This window comes from Astyanax mexicanus, chromosome 25 (assembly GCF_023375975.1).
Source record: "Astyanax mexicanus isolate ESR-SI-001 chromosome 25, AstMex3_surface, whole genome shotgun sequence".
Lineage (NCBI taxonomy): Eukaryota > Metazoa > Chordata > Actinopteri > Characiformes > Acestrorhamphidae > Astyanax > Astyanax mexicanus.
In genome coordinates, this window is record NC_064432.1 from 14,259,963 (window position 1) to 14,280,278 (window position 20,316).

A 20,316-nucleotide genomic window follows, 5' to 3' on the forward strand; every position below is an offset into this window, starting at 1 on the left:
AAGGTTTTGAGCTAACTAGTCCCTGAAATTTCACACTGCATACACATCAGACAAAAGCCAAGACTACTACTGTCACTACCAAGTTCACCAATACACACACACACACATGCGCACACACACTCACTCACACACACACACAGACTCAAATACATCCACTACTGTTCTCACAAACACTAACATTGTTTAACTTCGGTTCCAAAACCAAAAATCAGTCTCTCAGAAAATTAGAATATTATATAAGACCAATTGGTACTTTTGGCAGTGTGGGCAGTGTGCCAAGTCCTGCTGGAAAATGAAATCTTCATCTCCATAAAAGTTGTCAGCAGAGGGAAGCATAAAGTGCTGTAAGATTCTGTGGGAAAACACTGCACAAGCGTTAAAATTAAAACAGTGATTAAAAACACTAAACTCAACATCAGCATTAATCAATTCAGCATTTATTTAGAGGATTATCAGTAAGGACTGTCAAGTTTTTATAGTGGATATTTAAATGCATAAATAATTAACTTGCGTAACTTACTGATTTCAAATGAATTGCATAGGTTAACGTTTTAATGTCGACAGCCCTTAAAAAAATAAATAAATAAAATAACCCAGAGTTATGTTGTAGAAATATACAGTAGCTCTGATCCTGTGAGACGCTGAAGGTGCTCAGAAGATGAAGGGTATTAGACACTTCTGTGATCTGGGGAAGTCCTTAAACGTATCCTTGTAGAATCTGGGAAGTTTCAGACAAATAAAGACAAATTAGACATTAAACAGTTAAAACATGATGTGTACGAGTATTAAAAACAGTTAAATCTTTAAGATCTGTAGGAGGGGTCTCCTTACAGCATGTCATAGTTGAGTCTGAGTCAAGACCAAGGCTTTTAGTATTCAAGTCTGAGTCAAGACCCAAACTTTTTATAGTCAAGTCTGAGTCAAGACCAAGGCTTTTAGTAGACGAGTGTGAGTCAAGACCAAGACTTTTAGTAGTCAAGTTTGAGTCAAGACCAATAGTTTTATTAGTTGAGTCTGAGTCAAGACCAAGACTTTTAATAGTTGAGTCTGAGTCAAGACCAAGACTTTTAATAGTTGAGTCTGAGTCAAGACCAAGACTTTTAGTAGTCGAGTGTGAGTCAAGACCAAGACTTTTAGTAGTCGAGTGTGAGTCAAGACCAAGACTTTTAGTAGTCAAGTTTGAGTCAAGACCAATAGTTTTAATAGTTGAGTCTGAGTCAAGACCAAGACTTTTAATAGTTGAGTCTGAGTCAAGACCAAGACTTCCAGTAGTCAAGTCTAAGTCAAGATCAAGACGTTTAGTAGTCGAGTCTGAGTCAAGACCAAGACTTTTAGTAGTCGAGTGTGATTCAAGACCAAGACTTTTAGTAGTCAAGTTTGAGTCAAGACCAATATAGTTTTAATAGTTGAGTCTGAGTCAAGACCAAGACTTTTAATAGTTGAGTGTGAGTCAAGACCAAGACTTTTAATAGTTGAGTGTGAGTCAAGACCAAGACTTTTAGTAGTTGAGTGTGAGTCAAGACCAAGACTTTTAGTAGTCAAGTTTGAGTCAAGACCAATAGTTTTAATAGTTGAGTCTGAGTCAAGACCAAGACTTTTAATAGTTGAGTCTGAGTCAAGACCAAGACTTCCAGTAGTCAAGTCTGAGTCAAGATCAAGACGTTTAGTAGTCGAGTCTGAGTCAAGACCAAGACTTTTAGTAGTTGAGTGTGATTCAAGACCAATAGTTTTAGTTGTTGAGTCTGAGTCAAGACCAAGACAAATTACGTTACTCTCCTTCCCAAAAATTACAGCAGTACAGAAAATAGATATACTGTATAATACAAAAGAATGGGAGATAATATATGTACATAATAACAAGGACACAAATAGTCCCAATTAAGACCAAGACTTTAAGCAGTTAAGTCCCAATCAAGACAAGACTTTTAGTAGGTGAGTCCCAATCAAGACAAAGATTTTTAGTATTTAAGTCCTTGTCAAGACTAAGAACTTTTGTAGCCAAATCCAACACGAGACCTTTTGAGATTTTGTAGTGGAGACCAGATTAAGACGAGATTAAAATTGTTCTGATCATATAGAAATAATAAAAATATATTTTACATATTGAATAATAATTTAGTAAACAATTTATAATTAATGTTACCCCAGAAGCAATTACTGAGTCCACCCCTCTACGTTACTGAGACAAGACCGAGTCCAAATAAAGTCAGAGATCACTTGTTTATGGTCCTGAGACCAGTCTCAAGACCAAGACTGGACCAGCACCACCACAAACCTCACAGAACCAAAGAGAACCTTAGAGAACCTGACCTGAAAGTCTTTTTCAGGGATGAAAGGGTGGAAATTCCCAGAACAACAACTGAGAACAAGAACTTCTCTAAATAGAGTCTTTACGTTCTGGTTAACGGGGGAAAGATTACGATAACGCTTGCTTCTGGTATTTTCCTGAGTCACACATTAATCATCATCATTATTTAGCTGTAAATCAAACACTACATCTGCAGTGGTGTCATCCGCTTATTTACAAAGGCTTGGGTCCAATGCTAATATTGCCTGAGGAGCTTCCTAAAATACTAACTTTAGAATCACTTGCAGCTGCTTTACAGTACTTGGAAAAAAACATTTCACTGTTATTTTTAAAATAATCTGAATGTTGTTTTTTGGTGATTCCGTTTCTTACATAGTAAACAGTGAAGTGATCTATCAGACCAAGGAACACATAAAGAATCATGTAGTAACTTAAAAGTGTTAAACAAACCAAAATACTCTGCGAAGAAGCCTTAGGTGCTTTTATCTAAAGAGCTGTTAACTTTTGGTTTCTGAGGCTGGAAACTCTGATGATCTTATCCTGTACAACAGAGGAAACTCTCGCTCTTCCTTTCTGATCCTGATGAGTGCCAGTTTCATCAGTATAACGTTTTTTGATGATCTTTGAGGTGACTGCCCTTGAGGATACCAAGACCAAGACTTTTAGTATTTAGTTTTGAGTCAAGACCAAGACTTTTAGTATTTAGTTTTTAGTCAAGACTAAGACCTTTAGTATTTAGTTTTGAGTCAAGACCAAGACTTTTAGTATTTAGTTTTAGTCAAGACTAAGAGTTTTAGTATTTAGTTTTTAGTCAAGACTAAGACCTTTAGTATTTAGTTTTTAGTCAAGACTAAGACCTTTAGTATTTAGTTTTGAGTCAAGACCAAGACTTTTAGTATTTAGTTTTAATCAAGACTAAGACTTTTAGTATTTAGTTTTGAGCCAAGACCAAGACTTTTAGTATTTAGTTTTGAGTCAAGACCAAGACTTTTAGTATTTAATTTTGAGTCAAGACCAAGACTTTTAGTATTTAGTTTTGAGTGAAGACCAAGACTTTTAGTATTTAGTTTTAAGTCAAAACCAAGACTTTTAGTATTTAGTTTTTAAGTCAAGAACAAGACTTTTAGTATTAAGTTTTGAATCATGACCAAGACTTTTAGTATTTAGTTTTGAGTCAAGAACAAGACTTTTAGTATTAAGTTTTGAATCATGACCAAGATTTTTAGTATTTAGTTTTGAGTCAAAACAAAGCTTTTAGTATTTAGTTTTAAGTCAAAACCAAGACTTTTAGTATTTAGTTTTAAGTCAAGAACAAGACTTTTAACAGTCGAGTCCGAGTCAAGACCAAGACATTTTAGTAGTCGAGTCCGAGTCAAGACCAAGACTTTTTAGTAGTCAAGTCCGGTTCAAGACTAAGACTTTTAGTAGTCGAGTCCGAGTCCAGATCAAGACTTTTTAGTAGTCGAGTCAGAGTCAAGACCAAGACTTTTAGTAATCGAGTCCGAGTCAAGATCAAGACTTTTTAGGAGTCGAGTCAGAGTCAAGATCAAGACTTTTAGTAGTCGAGTCCGAGTCAGTCGAGTCCGAGACAAGAGTAAGACATTCAGTAGCCAAATCCGAATTAAGACCAAGACTTTTAGTAGTCAACTCCTAATCAAGTCCCCCATTTTGTAGTTACAATTTTCTTTACTGTAAAATCAGACTAAAATCAGGCTGAGGACTGCAAAGGGACTTAACTGACAGAGGGAAGGTAAAAGGTAGACATTGTTAACAAGACTATACACACTGATGGTGAGCTAGAGGTGGGCGGGGACACACACATTATGCGAATGAATGATGCCAGGAACCAATAGTTATATCAAATTTGATAATATAAGTTGGAAACACTTTGAAATTACAATTTAGAGTTGCTATGTTTTAAATAGTAGTCACAGTGCACTAAAATATGCTCATTGTGTTTTTAATATAAATTTTATTTAGTGTAAAATAGCTGTGATGTGTCTGTATGACCTGTGATGGTGGTAGGCTCTAGGTCCAATGAAGCACATGGTGAAAAAAGCGAAGGAAAATGTCGGCAGGGACCAGGTCGCAATGGCATAGCCTGACCATTCCAAGATCTCCCCGAAGAAATTAGCCCCCGATACGTATTCAAACAAGCCACCTGAGGAAAACAAAGACATAAAATAGCCGATATATTTCATATACCGATAATACATCAACCCAGATAACAGAGAGCGTTAAGCTGCAACCTGTATATACAGTATAACGAGAACGTTTGTGGAAAAAAAAAGGATGCTTAGATGGAAGATGTTTCCTACAACCTACCACATGCAGAAGCTTCCAGTTATAGACTGGAAAAAATAGATTTTACTCCATATTTCTAGTAAATGTTACCTAAATTTAACAGCTAACAGAGTGTTGTAGGCTGTAAGAGTAAGCTACCATTATATTTTCTGTAAAGTGTGGCTTCATCTTGGCTCAGTTCCTTTTTTCGTTTTTCTGCACAATTACTACTGTATTTTTCGCACCTAAATCCTAAATCATAATATCCTTTATTTTTTCCAAAAATTTCATAAAATATGTCTTATAATCCGGTGTTCCTTATGTATGAATTCTACCAGTCAGGTATTAAGGAGCAGTAAAGCCACTCTGCTGAAGTACAGAGTTATACAGGAGTTTCAGTTTAGTTCTCCAGCACTGAGACTGGAGCAGCATTAGCATTAGCCGCTAACCACAGTGCTAGGTCTTTTACTGTTCAGAGGCAAGTATATAAACTGTAGTCTGTGTGTTTATCGTGTTAAAACAAGCTATATGAGATGAACCGCTAGCTGATATCACCCTGGCTTACCAGAACACTCAGGGTTCCTCAGTGTAGTGCTGTTGGGCAGCATTTACTAGCGCTAAGCACTGCTGCTAACCATGCTAAAATATTGGAAATTTAAAGGTACCGTAAATAAATGAAAGCGCTTTACTCACCCAAATAAACAGTTTTCAGGAGAGAAATCTGTGTAGATAAACATCCAGCACTCATTTAACTTTAAAAGAAAATGTTTTTTTTTAAGAATTACAGTTTTGTTTACTTAGCCCCCCATAGCAGAGAAGGGAAACATGGCGACACCCCTGTTCCTTACTAGTGTCGTTTAAAATGCACCTTATAATCTGGTGCGCCTTATGCATGAAAACAGACAAGAAAATAGACATTAATTGACAAGTGTGCCTTATAATATTTTGGAAATTAATCCTTTCTCAATCAAAGACCACAAACATATAAACCACATGTGGTTGTTGTAAAGATTTTCTCAAATTTTTGAAATTAATTGGAGAAGAAAAGCACTTTAAAATGAACAGTATAGCACACAAACAACAAAGAGTTAGCATCTTAGCTTGATTTTACAGCCTACAACATCAAGACCAGGTAAGTTAATCATAATACTAGTGCATCTCAAAAAAATCTTCAGTAATTCAGTTGAAAATGTGAAACTCATATATTATATAGATGTGTTAAAAAATACATCTCAGAAAATTAGATTATGTAATAAGATCAGTCGGTACTTTTGGCAGTGTGGGCAGTGTGCCAAGTCCTGCTGGAAAATGAAATCCACATCTCTGTGACAGCAGCAAATGACATGTCTCTCCAAACCATCACTGATTGTGGAAACTCCACACTAGACCTCGAGCAGCTTGGACTGAATATTTACTGATGATCAGTGATGGTTTGGAGAGACATGTCATCTGCTGGTGTTGATCCACTGTGTTTTATTATCAAGTCCAAAGTCAGTGCAGTTTTTTCCCCACAAAATCTTCCCTCTGCTGATAACAACTTTTATGGAGATTAGGATTTCATTTTCCAGCAGGACTTGGCACACTGCCCACACTGATGAAAGTAACAAGAGGTCTTATATCATCAACAATAAAAGGAATAAATATTTAAATATTAAATATATTTTAGTGTGTTTAAAACATCTATATAATAAATGAGTTTTACATTTTGAACTGAATTACTGAAATAAAGTTAATTTTCAATTAATTTTTATTTTTTGAGATGCACTAGTATATGATCTATAAGTCACTGATGGTAAGTTTCAGAACCTAAAGGGGCACACCCAATATGCGAACAGGTTGTGCCAGAATCCAAATAACTCAAATATCTCCTTTTCAAATGTTCACTTAACTCAAAATACTTAAGGAATGTTTGAAAATGTCAAATTTTGAGTTTAAACTAATTGTGGATTTGCAGTGAACTGGAGGAAGTTTTGTGTTTCCAGGATTAACTCCTGGGAATTTGGAGGCATGAGGAAGCATCACTCATCATATCGGTGCTGAGATCAGAGGAGAGCTAGCTTTGTACTAAAGCCAAATCCTTGCGGCTAAGATTAAAAGCTAATATGACTAATCCAGAACTAAAGAACCGCATTTCAGCATGTTTTATATCAATCGTTCATAAAGGGGAAGATAAAAAAACTGGGATTCATACCAATCTAAATTAATATTCCCATAATACCATAAACACAAACAGACCGAAATGTTGTTTCTTTAACTTAAAAAACTTTTGTGCATTGTTTATACAGAATATTTACTCAGCAATGCTTCAACTGACAAAGACGGAAAAAAACCCACCAAAATAGGCCGGGGTTCTAATTATTGTATTAAGAATTGTTGTTTTTTTTAGTGTATTTTAAGCCCTATCCGGACGGAATTAGTTTCTCATGGGGACGTCTGTTAAAAATATTTCACATTTCTACTCAGTGATAAAATTCCTGCATCTGGACTGTAATTGAAAAAACAGGAGGACCAGTGAGTTTTTAGCCTTTCTCTGTCACATGACATCACGTTCAGTAGCTCCTCCATTTCCACTCACTGTTGTGTTTTACATGGATCTCTGTGGAAACGCACGCTCAAAGTGTAATTATGGTGCGTGGCAGTAGACAAATAGCTATTTTATTAAACGCGAGGAGACCACACTCAGAGATGTGCGTCCGGATGCAACTAAAATTACCGGAGTTCAGAGAAAAACAGCAGATAATTCAGCCTGTAATTTTCTCAGAGGACATCTGAGACAAACACATACATGATCGTTCCGGACGGGAATCAAATCACAGAGGATAAAAAAAACTCCCCATAAAAGAGAAATTTACCCCAAATTCCTGGGAAACTTCTTAAATGTAACCACCCATTTTTTTACAGGTGGCTGCCATTTTCATAGAGCATCCCAAGATGCATTGTTCTACAGTTTTAAGATGGAACTTTGTTAAACAGTTATTTACTGTAAAAAATAAAGCAATTGGTTACAGTGCATGTATCACTCATCAGTGTTAACTATGTTTTACTTTATTTTCTCTTTATTTCAGAAAATTGCTATACCTCGTAAAAATAGTTTATACCTCGTGGTATTTTGTAGGAGATTTCCCCGGGTTTTCTCAGGTTTCGTAGAATGTGGTCACTGTGAATGTTGATGGCCATTCCTGTAAAAAATATGAGCAGACCTGAAAAGTATACGTTAAATTAGTGACTGAAACATTATACTTTTAAAAACTTCTGTTGATTTAAATACAGGGCTGTGAAAAAGTATTTGCCACTCTACAGATTTCTTCTGTTTTTGCTTTTTTATGATACTTACATGTTGATATAAGACAAAGATAAATATTAAGTTTTTAAATGATAACTTTATTTATTAAAGGAAAAAAATATCCAAAGCAACCAGGCTGGAGTAAAAAAGTGATCATCATCATAACACTACCACCACCATGTGTTACAATGTTCAGTATGATGATCTTTTACTGAAATTATGTGTTTTATAGTTTTACTCCAGATGTAACGGGACACACACCTTCCAAAAAGATCCACTTTTGTCTCGTCAGTATAAAGAATATTTATCCAAAGTTCTGGAGATCATCAGGATGTAAGTTGGTAAATGTGAGACGGGTGGTTGTGTTGTTTTTGATGTTAGTTGGTAAATGTGAGACGGGTGATTGTGTTGTTTTTGGTCAGCATTGTTTTTTATTTTGAAATTTTCCCATGGAGACCATTTTCACCCAGACTCTTTCTTATTATTGAATCATTAACACTGATCTTAACTGAGGCGAGTGAGATCCTGCAGTTCTTTAAATGTTGTTCTGGGTTCTTTTGGGATCTCCTGGATGAGTTCTTCATGCCCTTTTGGAGTAATTTGGGTCGGCCGGTCACTCCTGGGAAGGTTCACCAGTGTTCCATGTTTTCTCCATTAGTGAATAATAGTGAATCACTGTGGTTCTCTGGAGTCTCAAAGCTTTAGAAATGATTTTATAATCTTTTCCAGACTGATAGATGATCAATAACTTTGTTTTTCATCTGTTGTTGAGTTTCTTCAGATGGGGGTTTAATAATGTGCTGCTTTTTGAGATCTTTAATCTGCTTCATGTTGTCAGACAGATTCTATTTTCTTGATTCTACAGGTCTGTAATCAGTAATTAGGTCTGGTTGTCATTAGTAGTGAAATTCAACTCAGCTTTACAAAAAAGTGATTAATCACAGTTAATTTATGGGGGGCAAACGCTTTTTCACACAGGGCTAGATTGATATGGATATATTTTTATTTGATAAATAAGTGAAATAATAATTAAAAACTGCTTTTTGTCTGATATTTAAGTTTGTTTGAAAATCTAAAAACTGTAAGTATGACAAAAAAAAAGCAAAACCATACAGGTCTATAAAGGTGGAAATACTTTTTTCACACCACTGTAATTAAAGAAAACACTAACCAATAAGAACTAAGCTGCTAAGAGAAGAAAGTGATGCCTCACCAATCAGTGTTCGGCCGTCGGAGAGCTGCACGTGTGAATGTTCAGTACAGTGGAGTAGATAGTGTGCTTGCAGGAATCCGTTAATAGAGCAGAAGACTATTGCTGACACCATGATGTTCAATGGAAATGGACGTCCTCTGGTCAGCAGAGAGTAAATACATGACCTGAAATATATCAAGGAGGTAAAATCTCACACATATATAAAATTATTTTTCATTAGGCTTTAATTATAGTACAGATGCAAAGAAATTAAACCTTCTCTTAACAAAATAAAGACCAAACATTCATTTCACCCTTCTTTCTCCACTGCATGAATTAAAGCTACAAAAATACAAAATCTAAAAAACACAATATAAATTTACCTTAGCAGTGCTATTTTACTCCTAACTTTACTTCAGCAATGCTATTCTAATCATACATTTACCTCAGCAGTGCTAATTTAATTATAAATTTACCTCAGCAGTGCTATTCTAATCATAATGTTTCTTAAGCAGTGCTATTCTAATCATACATTTACCTCAGCAGTGCTATTCTAATTATAAATGTACATCAGCAGTGCTTTTCTAATCATAAATTTACCTCAGCAGTGCTATTCTAATCATTAACCTTTCCTTAGAAGTGCTATTCTAATCATAAAATTACATCAGTAGTGCTAATCTAATAAACATTTACTTCAGCTATACTGTTCTAATCATACATTTACCTCAGCAGTGCTATTCTATTAATAAATTGACCTTAGCAGTGCTATTCTAATCATACATTTACCTCAGCAGCACTATTCTAATAATAAATTTAACTCAAGCAGAGCTATTTTAATTAGCACTTTTCCTCAGCAATGCTAATTTAATAATACATTGACCTCAGCTTAACATTTATCTTAGCAATGCTATTCTAATCATGAATTTAGCTCAGCAGAGCAATTCTAATCATAAATGTACCTCAGTAGTACTAGCCTAATTATACATTTCCCTCAGCAGTACTATTCTAATAAACATTTTATCCCAAGCAGTGCTATTCTAATCATATATTTATGTAAGCAGTACTATTTTAATCATAAATTCACCTCAGCAGTGCTATTTGTGACGCCAGGTAGTGAGGAGTGACGCGAGCCGAGTTAAAAATACAAACAGGTTTATTAGCAGTAAAGCTAACAGATACTGCTAACAGAATAGCCAGGCAAACAAAGATCTCACCGATGACAGAAGACGTAGTCAAAAATACAGTCCGAGTTCGTAACCGAGAAACAGTCCAACCATACATCAAATCCAGAAAGGGCAAAACAAAAGACATAAACCGATAATCCGAAAACAGGGTCGTAACGAGAAGGCAAAAACAATACACAGGAAAACGCTTAGTATGTAACATGAGTTAACAATACCTCGCGGAGTTTGTTTACAAGCGGCCGCCTTAAATACAGGAAGCTAGAGGGGAATGAACCGGAACTAACTCAGAACACAGGTGAGTCTGAGCGTCGGAGCGTAACATGATTGGGTGAAGGTGAGCGTGTGTTGTTGACGTTATTGTTCATGGGATCTTGGGAAATGGAGTCAGGTAGCGTGGAAGGAGAACACGGCCGCGTGACAGTACCCCCCTCCAAAGAGTCCGAATAATCCGAAGGATGAGGACGACACAAGGAGACAGCCCCCCCAACCTCAGCGGAGTCCTGAACAGGTGGCCCAGAAACGGGAACGGAATGGATGGAAGCCCTGGACCTGGGACGACCCCTCCTGGGACTGCGGACCGAACTGAGGGACCGGACAGAGACAGAACCACCGCGTCTACCCCTTCTTGGACCTGGAGACCTTCTCCTAGGGCGACCTCTGGGGCGTGGTGCAGGACGGGATGGATGAGACCGGTGAAAGTCATCCACCATTAAAGGATCCAGGACATCAGTTGCCGGAACCCAACTTCTCTCCTCAGGTCCGTAGCCCTTCCAGTCCACCAGATACTCCAGGGCTCCCCTTCTCCTCCTGGAGTCCAAAAGTCGTTCTACCGCATAAACCGGGCCACCGTCCATAGCCACCGGAGGAGGAGGAGACGCCCCAAGCGATGTCTCATCCAACGGACCAGGGATAACCGGCTTTAATAAAGACACATGAAAAGAAGGGCATACACGGTAGTGAGAGGGTAGATCGAGACGGTAGGTAACTTCATTAATTCTCTTAATGACTTTGAAAGGACCAATATACTTAACTGAAAGTTTCTTATTAGCATCTGGTTGCCGGAAATCCCTTGTAGATAGCCAAACCCGATCACCAGGAGAGTAAAGGGGGGTCTCACGGCGTAGGCGATCAGCCTGTTGTTTCTGCCGTTGTAAAACAGCCTCAATGCGTCTGTGAGTCTCCTCCCACACTTCCTCGCTCCGACGCATCCAATCGTCTACCGCAGGAATATTAGAGGGTTCGGCTGACCAGGGCATGATGGGTGGTTGATATCCTAAAAAGCATTGAAAAGGTGTCATTTTAGTAGTGGAACTGATCAGTGAGTTCTGAGCTAGTTCCGCCCAAGGGAGAAATTTGGCCCAATCATGGACGTTGTTAGAACAATAGACTCTCAAAAACTTTCCTAGCTCCTGATTCATTCTCTCACATTGTCCATTGCTTTGAGGGTGATAGCCAGAAGATAAACTAACAGATATACCCAAACTACTCATAAAGGCAGACCAAACTTGAGAAATAAATTGGGGACCACGATCAGAGACAATATCTTCAGGGATACCAAAAACACGAAAAACATGAATAAAAATGGCTTCAGCAGTTTCTAGGGCCGTAGGCATTTTACTAAAAGGAATGAACCTAACTCCGCGAGAGAAACGGTCTATAACTGTCATGATAACTGTTTGACCCATAGATTCAGGAAGATCAGAAACAAAATCGACAGCTAAGTGAGACCAAGGCCGAGCAGGAACAGGCAGAGGTACTAATTTACCGGCAGGTAGAGTACGGGGAGTTTTACTCTGAGCACACACAGTACAGGAGGATACAAAATTGTGGATGTCAGATCGCATATTTTCCCACCAGAAACGACTCTCTAATAATTGAAAAGTGCGGGTCTCGCCAGGATGTCCTGAAGTAGGAGAAGTGTGAGCCCAAGTAATGAGTCTATCTCTGCACTGGTCTGGTACATAAGATTTGTCTGGGGGGCACTGCAAAGGAGGAGGGGATGTAGAGTTAATTAGATTGATCTCCTCCGAGATATCCCATCTGATAGGAGCTAGAACTATACCTGGTTTTAAAATTGTAGAGGGTTCTGAGGTTTCTACATTATCTTCCTCATAAATTCGTGAGAGGGCATCTGCCTTGGTGTTTCTGGAGCCAGGTCGATAAGTGATTACAAAATTGAAACGAGCAAAGAAGACAGACCAACGTGCTTGACGTGAATTCATGCTTTTCATAGATCTCAAGAATTCTAAATTTCTGTGATCAGTTATTACCACGAAAGGATGTAGTGCTCCCTCTAACCAGTGTCTCCATTCTTCTAAAGCTAATTTAATGGCCAATAGTTCACGATCACCAATACCATAGTTCCGTTCAGCTGGGGAGAGTTTGTGGGAGAAGTAGGCAACAGGGTGCATCTTACTGGGAGAGCCCATATTTTGGGAGAGGACAGCACCTACTCCAACACTGGATGCATCTACCTCAACAACAAAGGGCTCTTTAGGATCTGGATGTTTTAACAAGGGAGCTGAAGTAAACACCCCTTTAAGAGAAGAGAAAGCATTTGATGCTTCTTCAGACCAGATCAACTTTCTAGCATTCCGTTTCAATAGATTGGTCAATGGAGCAGCTACAGAACTATAATTACGAATAAATCTTCTATAAAAGTTTGCGAAACCAAGAAATCTTTGTAGTTCCTTTACTGATCTAGGGGTTGGCCAGTTAACTACAGCCTGAATCTTCCTATCATCCATAGTAATGCCTCTGGCACTAATACCATAACCCAAAAAGGAAATGGTAGACAGATTAAATTCACATTTTTCCGCTTTAACGAAAAGCTGGTTTTGGAGAAGACGGGTCAATACAGCACGAACATGGGAAATGTGTGTAGTCAAGTCAGATGAATAAATTAGAATGTCGTCTATAAAAGCTATGACAAATTTTCCTAGCATGTCACGGAGTACGTCGTTTATGAAAGATTGGAATACGGACGGGGCGTTCTTGAGACCAAACGGCATAACTAAGTATTCATAGTGCCCCCTAGTGGTGAAAAAGGCAGTCTTCCACTCATCACCCTCTCTAATTCTCACCAAGTTATAAGCACTGCGGAGATCTAATTTAGTGAAGATGGAAGCTCCGCGTAGTTGTTCAAGCGCTACAGGTACTAAAGGGAGAGGATAGGGATAAGTTTTGGTAACTGCATTTAGTTGTCGATAGTCGATACATGGGCGCAGACCTCCATCTTTTTTTTTGACAAAGAAAAAGGATGCGGCTACCGGAGAAGTGGAATGACGAATGAACCCCTGAGATAGAGCCTCCTGCACATACTCCTCCATGGCACGTTCCTCAGTTTGAGTTAAAGGATATATACGTGACTTGGGAGGTATCTGATTGTCTATAAGCTCTATAGCACAGTCATAGGAGCGATGTGGGGGAAGTTGAGTAGCATGTGACTTGCTAAAAACTTCATTCAGATCAGAGTAATCAGGAGGAATATGTGCAAGTGACTCCAGGCCAGGACTCTCTACAGTAGTAGATTGGATCATTAATTTAGGAACAGTAATGCAGTGATCATGACAGTATGGAGACCAAGAAATAATTTCACAGTTAGACCAAGAAATCAGAGGATTATGTTTTTTCAACCATGGAAGTCCTAATATAATCTGATAATTAGTGTCCTTCATCACAAAAAACCTGATCTCTTCTGAGTGCAGAGCGCTGACGTTGAGCTTAACAGGTGTGGTGGTGTGGGAAACAGCTTCTCGGCCAACTGGGGTCCCATCCACCGCAGACAGTCTCATAGGATTTTCCAATTGTTCGAACGGAATCTGGAGTTGTCTGGTCAACTGCTCGTGTATAAAGTTCCCCTCGGCACCGGAATCAATCAGGGCTGGAAACACAAATGAAGAAGACTGGCAGAACAGAACAACAGAAATAATAAAAGATCTTGAAAACATATCAGGACTAAGTCGGCTTACCCCTTTAGCGTGTGGAATCCTCTCCACACGCTTTCCCGAGTTAGTAGCAGATGGCTCATATGGACGGTCCGGGTTGCCATGATAACCATGGGAGAGCCCACCGTAGGACGAGCCTGAAGTATCTTGGCGTTGAACTCGGGAGGGGCAAAGCTGACAATCTCGCAACACATGATCTGCTCTACCACAATAGAAGCATAATCCAGCTTGAAATCGTCGCTTTCTTTCTTCTTTTGACAAACGGGTAGCGTCTACTTGCATGGGTTCCTCATCTCCGCGTGTGGTCCGTGGAGTAAATCCAGATGCGCGTGGCGTAGCAAAACGAGGAGAAGTAGCAGCAGCTCTACGGCCAGGTACTGAGCTCTGTTTGAGCTGATCAAGTCTGATGGCTAAAGATATAAGTTCATCCAAAGGCAGCCCATCATCCTTGCAAGCTAATTCGGCCAAAACATCAGCCCTGAGTCCATTTCGAAACATCACGCGTAGAGCTGGTTCATTCCAACCACTACCAGCAGCCAAAGTACGGAATTCGAGAGCGAAATCAGACACGGGTCGGTTTCCTTGACGTAACTGAACCAATAACTCTCCCTGAGATTGTCCATGATGCGGGTGATCAAAAACCAACTTAAATTCCCTGAGGAAATGCTCGTATGGGTTATTTTCAATACTAGGCCAAATAGCAGTAGCCCAATCCAAAGCCTTGCCGGTGAGACGAGATATAAAAAACGAAATACGCGCAGCGTCGGCACTAACTGCTGAATTAGCAAAAAATAGTGACATCTGCAAGAGAAAGCCTCTGCATAAATCTGGAGAACCATCATATTTATCAGGTTTGCTTACCGGAAAAGCGGCTGCCGAGGGAGCGATAGCAGGAGAGCAAACCGGGGCCTGGTTAGCAGAGGCTAGGCTAGCTGGAGTGGCCACTCTCAGCTGGGCAAGCTGAGTAGCGATATCCTGAAGGCTAGCAGTTATCTGAGCTAGCTGAGAGTGTTGATCTGACTGCTGGGTAGTAAGAGCAGTAACGGTGTTAGCAAGGCTCTCAAAAAGCTGGCTATGCTGTTCGAGAACCCTCCCCTGATTCCCGACCGCCTGCTGGAGATCATTAAACTCGGCCATCACTTCAGGCGAGGTATTCTGTGACGCCAGGTAGTGAGGAGTGACGCGAGCCGAGTTAAAAATACAAACAGGTTTATTAGCAGTAAAGCTAACAGATACTGCTAACAGAATAGCCAGGCAAACAAAGATCTCACCGATGACAGAAGACGTAGTCAAAAATACAGTCCGAGTTCGTAACCGAGAAACAGTCCAACCATACATCAAATCCAGAAAGGGCAAAACAAAAGACATAAACCGATAATCCGAAAACAGGGTCGTAACGAGAAGGCAAAAACAATACACAGGAAAACGCTTAGTATGTAACATGAGTTAACAATACCTCGCGGAGTTTGTTTACAAGCGGCCGCCTTAAATACAGGAAGCTAGAGGGGAATGAACCGGAACTAACTCAGAACACAGGTGAGTCTGAGCGTCGGAGCGTAACATGATTGGGTGAAGGTGAGCGTGTGTTGTTGACGTTATTGTTCATGGGATCTTGGGAAATGGAGTCAGGTAGCGTGGAAGGAGAACACGGCCGCGTGACACTATTCTAATCATGCATTTATTCATGAATTTACTACTGTAGTCACATGTTAGTAAAATTTACACACAGAAAAACAGACTAAACCAAAAAAATGCTAAACTAGCAAATGCTAAGGCTAAGTGGTCATTATGTTACTATCCTACTGAATGATTTCATTGAATGTGAATTAGGCTTAAAAATTAGTCTAAACCTTCTCTTTTTCTCTGCTTTGTATTCAGCAACCCTCTGATATGCAGTGCCACCGGGAGGTGAGGGGGTGGAGTCTAGTTAAAAAACCCTAATGTTAGAGTGAACAATTCAGTATGACTTTTATTTAACTGTTTAATATTGGTAGAAATTATTCTAGAAATAAGTCTCTTAACTTTTTTTTATTTTGACATATTTTCGGCGTAATCATTTTGGTTGCCAAATATTCGATGCATCCCTGAATAATATTGTGCTGCAGCCCTGAGTGAGGGCTGCAGCAGTGTGGGTTCATTCGTATCAAAAAGGAATTTCCTGAAATAGACTTATCACAGTGAATATCTCCAGGCTGTCTGCAGGTTTGTTTGTGTCTGCAGGTTCGTGCACGCGTTTTAGCTTTCTGCATTTTAGTTATAGAAAAGCATTCGTGATTTTTTCCATAACCGCTCAGGTTATATCTGGGGTAGTAGTTTGTGTTTTTATTTTTGTGTAATTAATTGTCAGCACAGAATTGCGTGGCTTTATTAACGTATTAATTAAATATTGTACAGATTTTTCTGACAGTGTCCAGAGCATTATATACACCATGGGTCAAGAACATTATCCCTGTGCTTCAGACACACCAGTTATTCTGATTAGAGGAATAATAATCCTGTAACGATTCTGGCCGGATTAAAAAGGAATGCATTGTGCAGAATGCAGCTTCCCTGATTGCCTGGCCGACTGTGCAATGTGAACAGTAGAATTGTTACTGCTGTACTGTATAAAAGAATATGCATGCAATGTAAGTATAATAAAAAAAGCATTTTTTTTATTCCTAAACCACATTACCTCACTGATCAGTACTTTACTAATCCCTGTACTACACTACCTCTGCAGGTTCACTGCAGCGTTACTCTAATCTTAAACTTACCTCAGCACTGCTATTGTAATCATGCATTTACCTCATAACTGCTATTTTACCTCCAAAAGAATAGATTATGCTATATATCTGGTCACATGTTATAATAAGTGTCTCTAATAACTGTGTAGTTACACAGTAACAATAAATGTAATAACAATGTAACTACTGGTGAACTATGCATTATTACAGATTTATTACAGTTGTACAGGTATGTAATCACCATGAATAATAGTGTCAGTTAGAAGTTTAGCAGAATATCATATATCTTTCTGTTATAAAATCTGAAACTTAGCACTTCTATTTTATTATAAATCTACCTCAGCACCACTATTTTAATCATAAATTTTACATCATCACTGCTATTTGAGTCATAAATGTACCTCAGCACTGCTATTCTAATAATAAATTTACCTCAGCAATGCTATTCAAATCATAAATTTACCTCAGCACTGCTATTTTAAACTCAAATATCCATGTTTACTAAAGATCACTCCTGTGACGCACTGGTTTCCTTTTACATCCTGAAGACAACCTTTACCCCCTAAACTGTCATTGTACAGTTTGCACCCAGGGGCAATTCATACCTATTGTAATCATACAATGCACTGCTATTAGATTTATGTGTTTACCTCAGAAGTGCATTTTAATCATAGATCCACCTCAGCACTGCTATTTTAATCATAGATCCACCTCAGCACTGCTATTCTAATCATGAATTTACCTAAGCTGTGCAATTTTTATTATAAATTTACCTCAGAAGTGCCATTATAATCATGAATTTACCTCAGCACTACTATTTGAATCATACAATTCAACTTGTTCATTAAGGTAGCACCTGCACAAGCCTGGACAGTAGGTTGCAAGTAGCTACTATATAAACTTGTTAATGTTCGAGTGTTTGAATTTAAAATAAAGATGTGAATATCAAAACTAAAAGCTTTATACTCTGGTGGCTCTAGGTCAGTAGTGAGGAATTGGTTGCTTAGATATATGAGAAGTTCTATAGTAAACTCAAATATTCATGTTCACTGAAGATCACTCCTACAATGTGTGGGTTTCTCTTTACATCTTGAAAAAAAACTTGACCCCCCCCCCCAACTGTGCTATTTTAATCATAAATCTACCTCAGCACTGCCATTTGAATCCTAAATTAACCTCAGCACTGCTATTTTAAACTTAAATATCCATGTTCACTGAAGATCTTTACACCCTAAAAAAAAACTTGACCCCTCCCAAATGTCATTGTACAATTTACACCCTGGGGCGATTCCTACTTCTACCTCAGAAGTGCTATTCTAATCATAAATTTACCTCAGCACTGCTATTTCAATCATACATTCACCCCAACACTGCTATTCTGATCATGAATTTACCTTAGCATTGCTTTTCTAATCATTAATTCACCTCAGCACTGCTATTTCAATCATAAATTCACCCCAGCACTGCTATTCTAATCATGAATTTACCTAAGCTTTGCTATTTTTACTATACATTTACCTCAGAAGTGCTATTATAATCATGAATTTATCTCAGCAGTACTATTTGAATCATAAATTTACCTCAGCACTGCTATTTAAATCATAAATTTACCTCAGCACTGAATCATACATTTTTTACTTCTTCATTAAGGTAGCACCTGCACAAACCTGGACAGTAGGTTGCAAGTAGCTACTATAGGAACTTTTTAATGTTAGATTGTTTGAATTTAATTGGTTGCTTAGATGTATGAAAAGTTCTACAGTAAACCCAAAAGTGCTAATTTAATTATGAATGTACCTTAGCAGTGCTAATTTATTTATAAATGTACCTCAAGAGTGCTATTCTAATCACGAATTTACCTCAGCAGTGCTATTCAAATCATAAATTTACCTTAGCAGTGCTTTTTTAAACTTCAATATTCATGTTCACTGCTAAGGTGTGCTGGTTTCTCTTTACACCCTGAAGAAAAATTCTACCCCCCCACCCCCCATCTATCATTGTACAATTTGCACCCAGGGGCGATGACTACCTATTTTAATCTTAAATTTACCTCAGCACTGCTATTTTAATCATAAATTTACCTCAGAAGTGCTATTATAATAGTAAAGTTACCTCAGCACTGCTATTCTAATCATAAATTTACCTCAGCACTGCTATTCTAATCATACATTTACCTTAGCACTGCTATTCTAATCATACATTTACCTCAGCACTGTTGTTTTAATTATAAATGTACCTCAGCACTGCTATTTTCACCATAAATTTACCTCAGAAGTGCTATTGCAATCTAACATTTACCTCAGCACTGCTATTTTAATCATACATTTACCTCAGCACTACTATTTGTATCATGTTGTCACAAAATAGCTTTACAGAAACATGATCATAGGACAGAGAATCAGGCAAAACATTAAACATAAAAAATACAGAAACCCCAGTGAGCACTTGGGTTTGAGTTTACCATTCCAACTTAATTTTTAAGGTGAAAAATGTGAACTTTAAAACTAAAAGCTTTATAGTCTGGTGGCTGGAGGCCAGTAGTGAGGAATCGGTTGCTTAGATATATGAATAGTTCCACATTAAACTCAAAAGTAAAAACAAACAATTTACCTCAGTAGTGCATTTTTAAGCATAAATTTACCTTGGCAGTGATATTGTAATCTTAAATTTACCTCAGCAGTGCTATTTTAAACTCAAATATCCATGTTCACTGAAGATCACTCCTACGATGAGTTGGTTTCTCTTTACACCCTGAATAAAATCTTGACCCCGGGGCGATTCCTACCTCTGGAAGTAGTGTAGGCAGAAGGTGGTCAGCAGGAGGCAGCGTCCTGTTCGGTGGGAATCACTGGTGGTCAGCAGCAGCAGGACGGGCAGCAGCAAGGCGGGGAGCTCCTGTAGGAACCAGGCCACCCTGGCGGGGACCGTCCTGCAGCCGGGGGAGGTGCGGGCGTAGCGTCCGTACGGAGCGTGGGACTTCAGCAGGAGAATGAAGTGCACCAGACCAGCCAGGATCATACTCCAGCTCAACCACCTCACCAGCAGCTGCTGACACTGCATAGCTAAACACCTTTTGAAAGAGACCTACTAAACACCTTCCAGTCTCAGTACTGAGACACGGAGACGTGGGCACGGTACTCAGCCCTGTCACTCCTGTACTTTTCCCAGCCCAAACTAACCCTGCCCTCCACACAGCTCCTCCCTGAGAACCTCAAGAGGTGAACTCCAGCTCCCGCACTGAAATATGAGAATCACTGAGCCTTAAGGAAAGAATATTCTTCCCCTTCCATTCATACAAACTGAAATAGGACTGAAAGGGTGTTAAAAGCTCTAATGTAACAGTTATAATCATCACATAACAGAAAATGAAGGGGAAATTATCTTAAATGATCT

General features: G+C 38.7%; 1 protein-coding gene across 1 annotated transcript; it reads right to left on the reverse strand.

The window, feature by feature from the left end:
* Positions 1–415: 415 nt before the first annotated feature.
* Positions 416–20,102, reverse strand: srd5a2b (steroid-5-alpha-reductase, alpha polypeptide 2b). Its single transcript, XM_022667227.2, has 5 exons — positions 19,709–20,102; positions 9,088–9,251; positions 7,690–7,791; positions 4,319–4,469; positions 416–718 (listed from the first exon to the last, which is right to left on the reverse strand). The coding sequence occupies exons 1-5, from the start codon at positions 19,981–19,983 to the stop codon at positions 652–654; spliced, it is 759 nt and encodes a 252-aa protein (XP_022522948.2). The 5' UTR covers positions 19,984–20,102; the 3' UTR covers positions 416–651.
* Between the last annotated feature and the right edge of the window lie 214 nt (positions 20,103–20,316).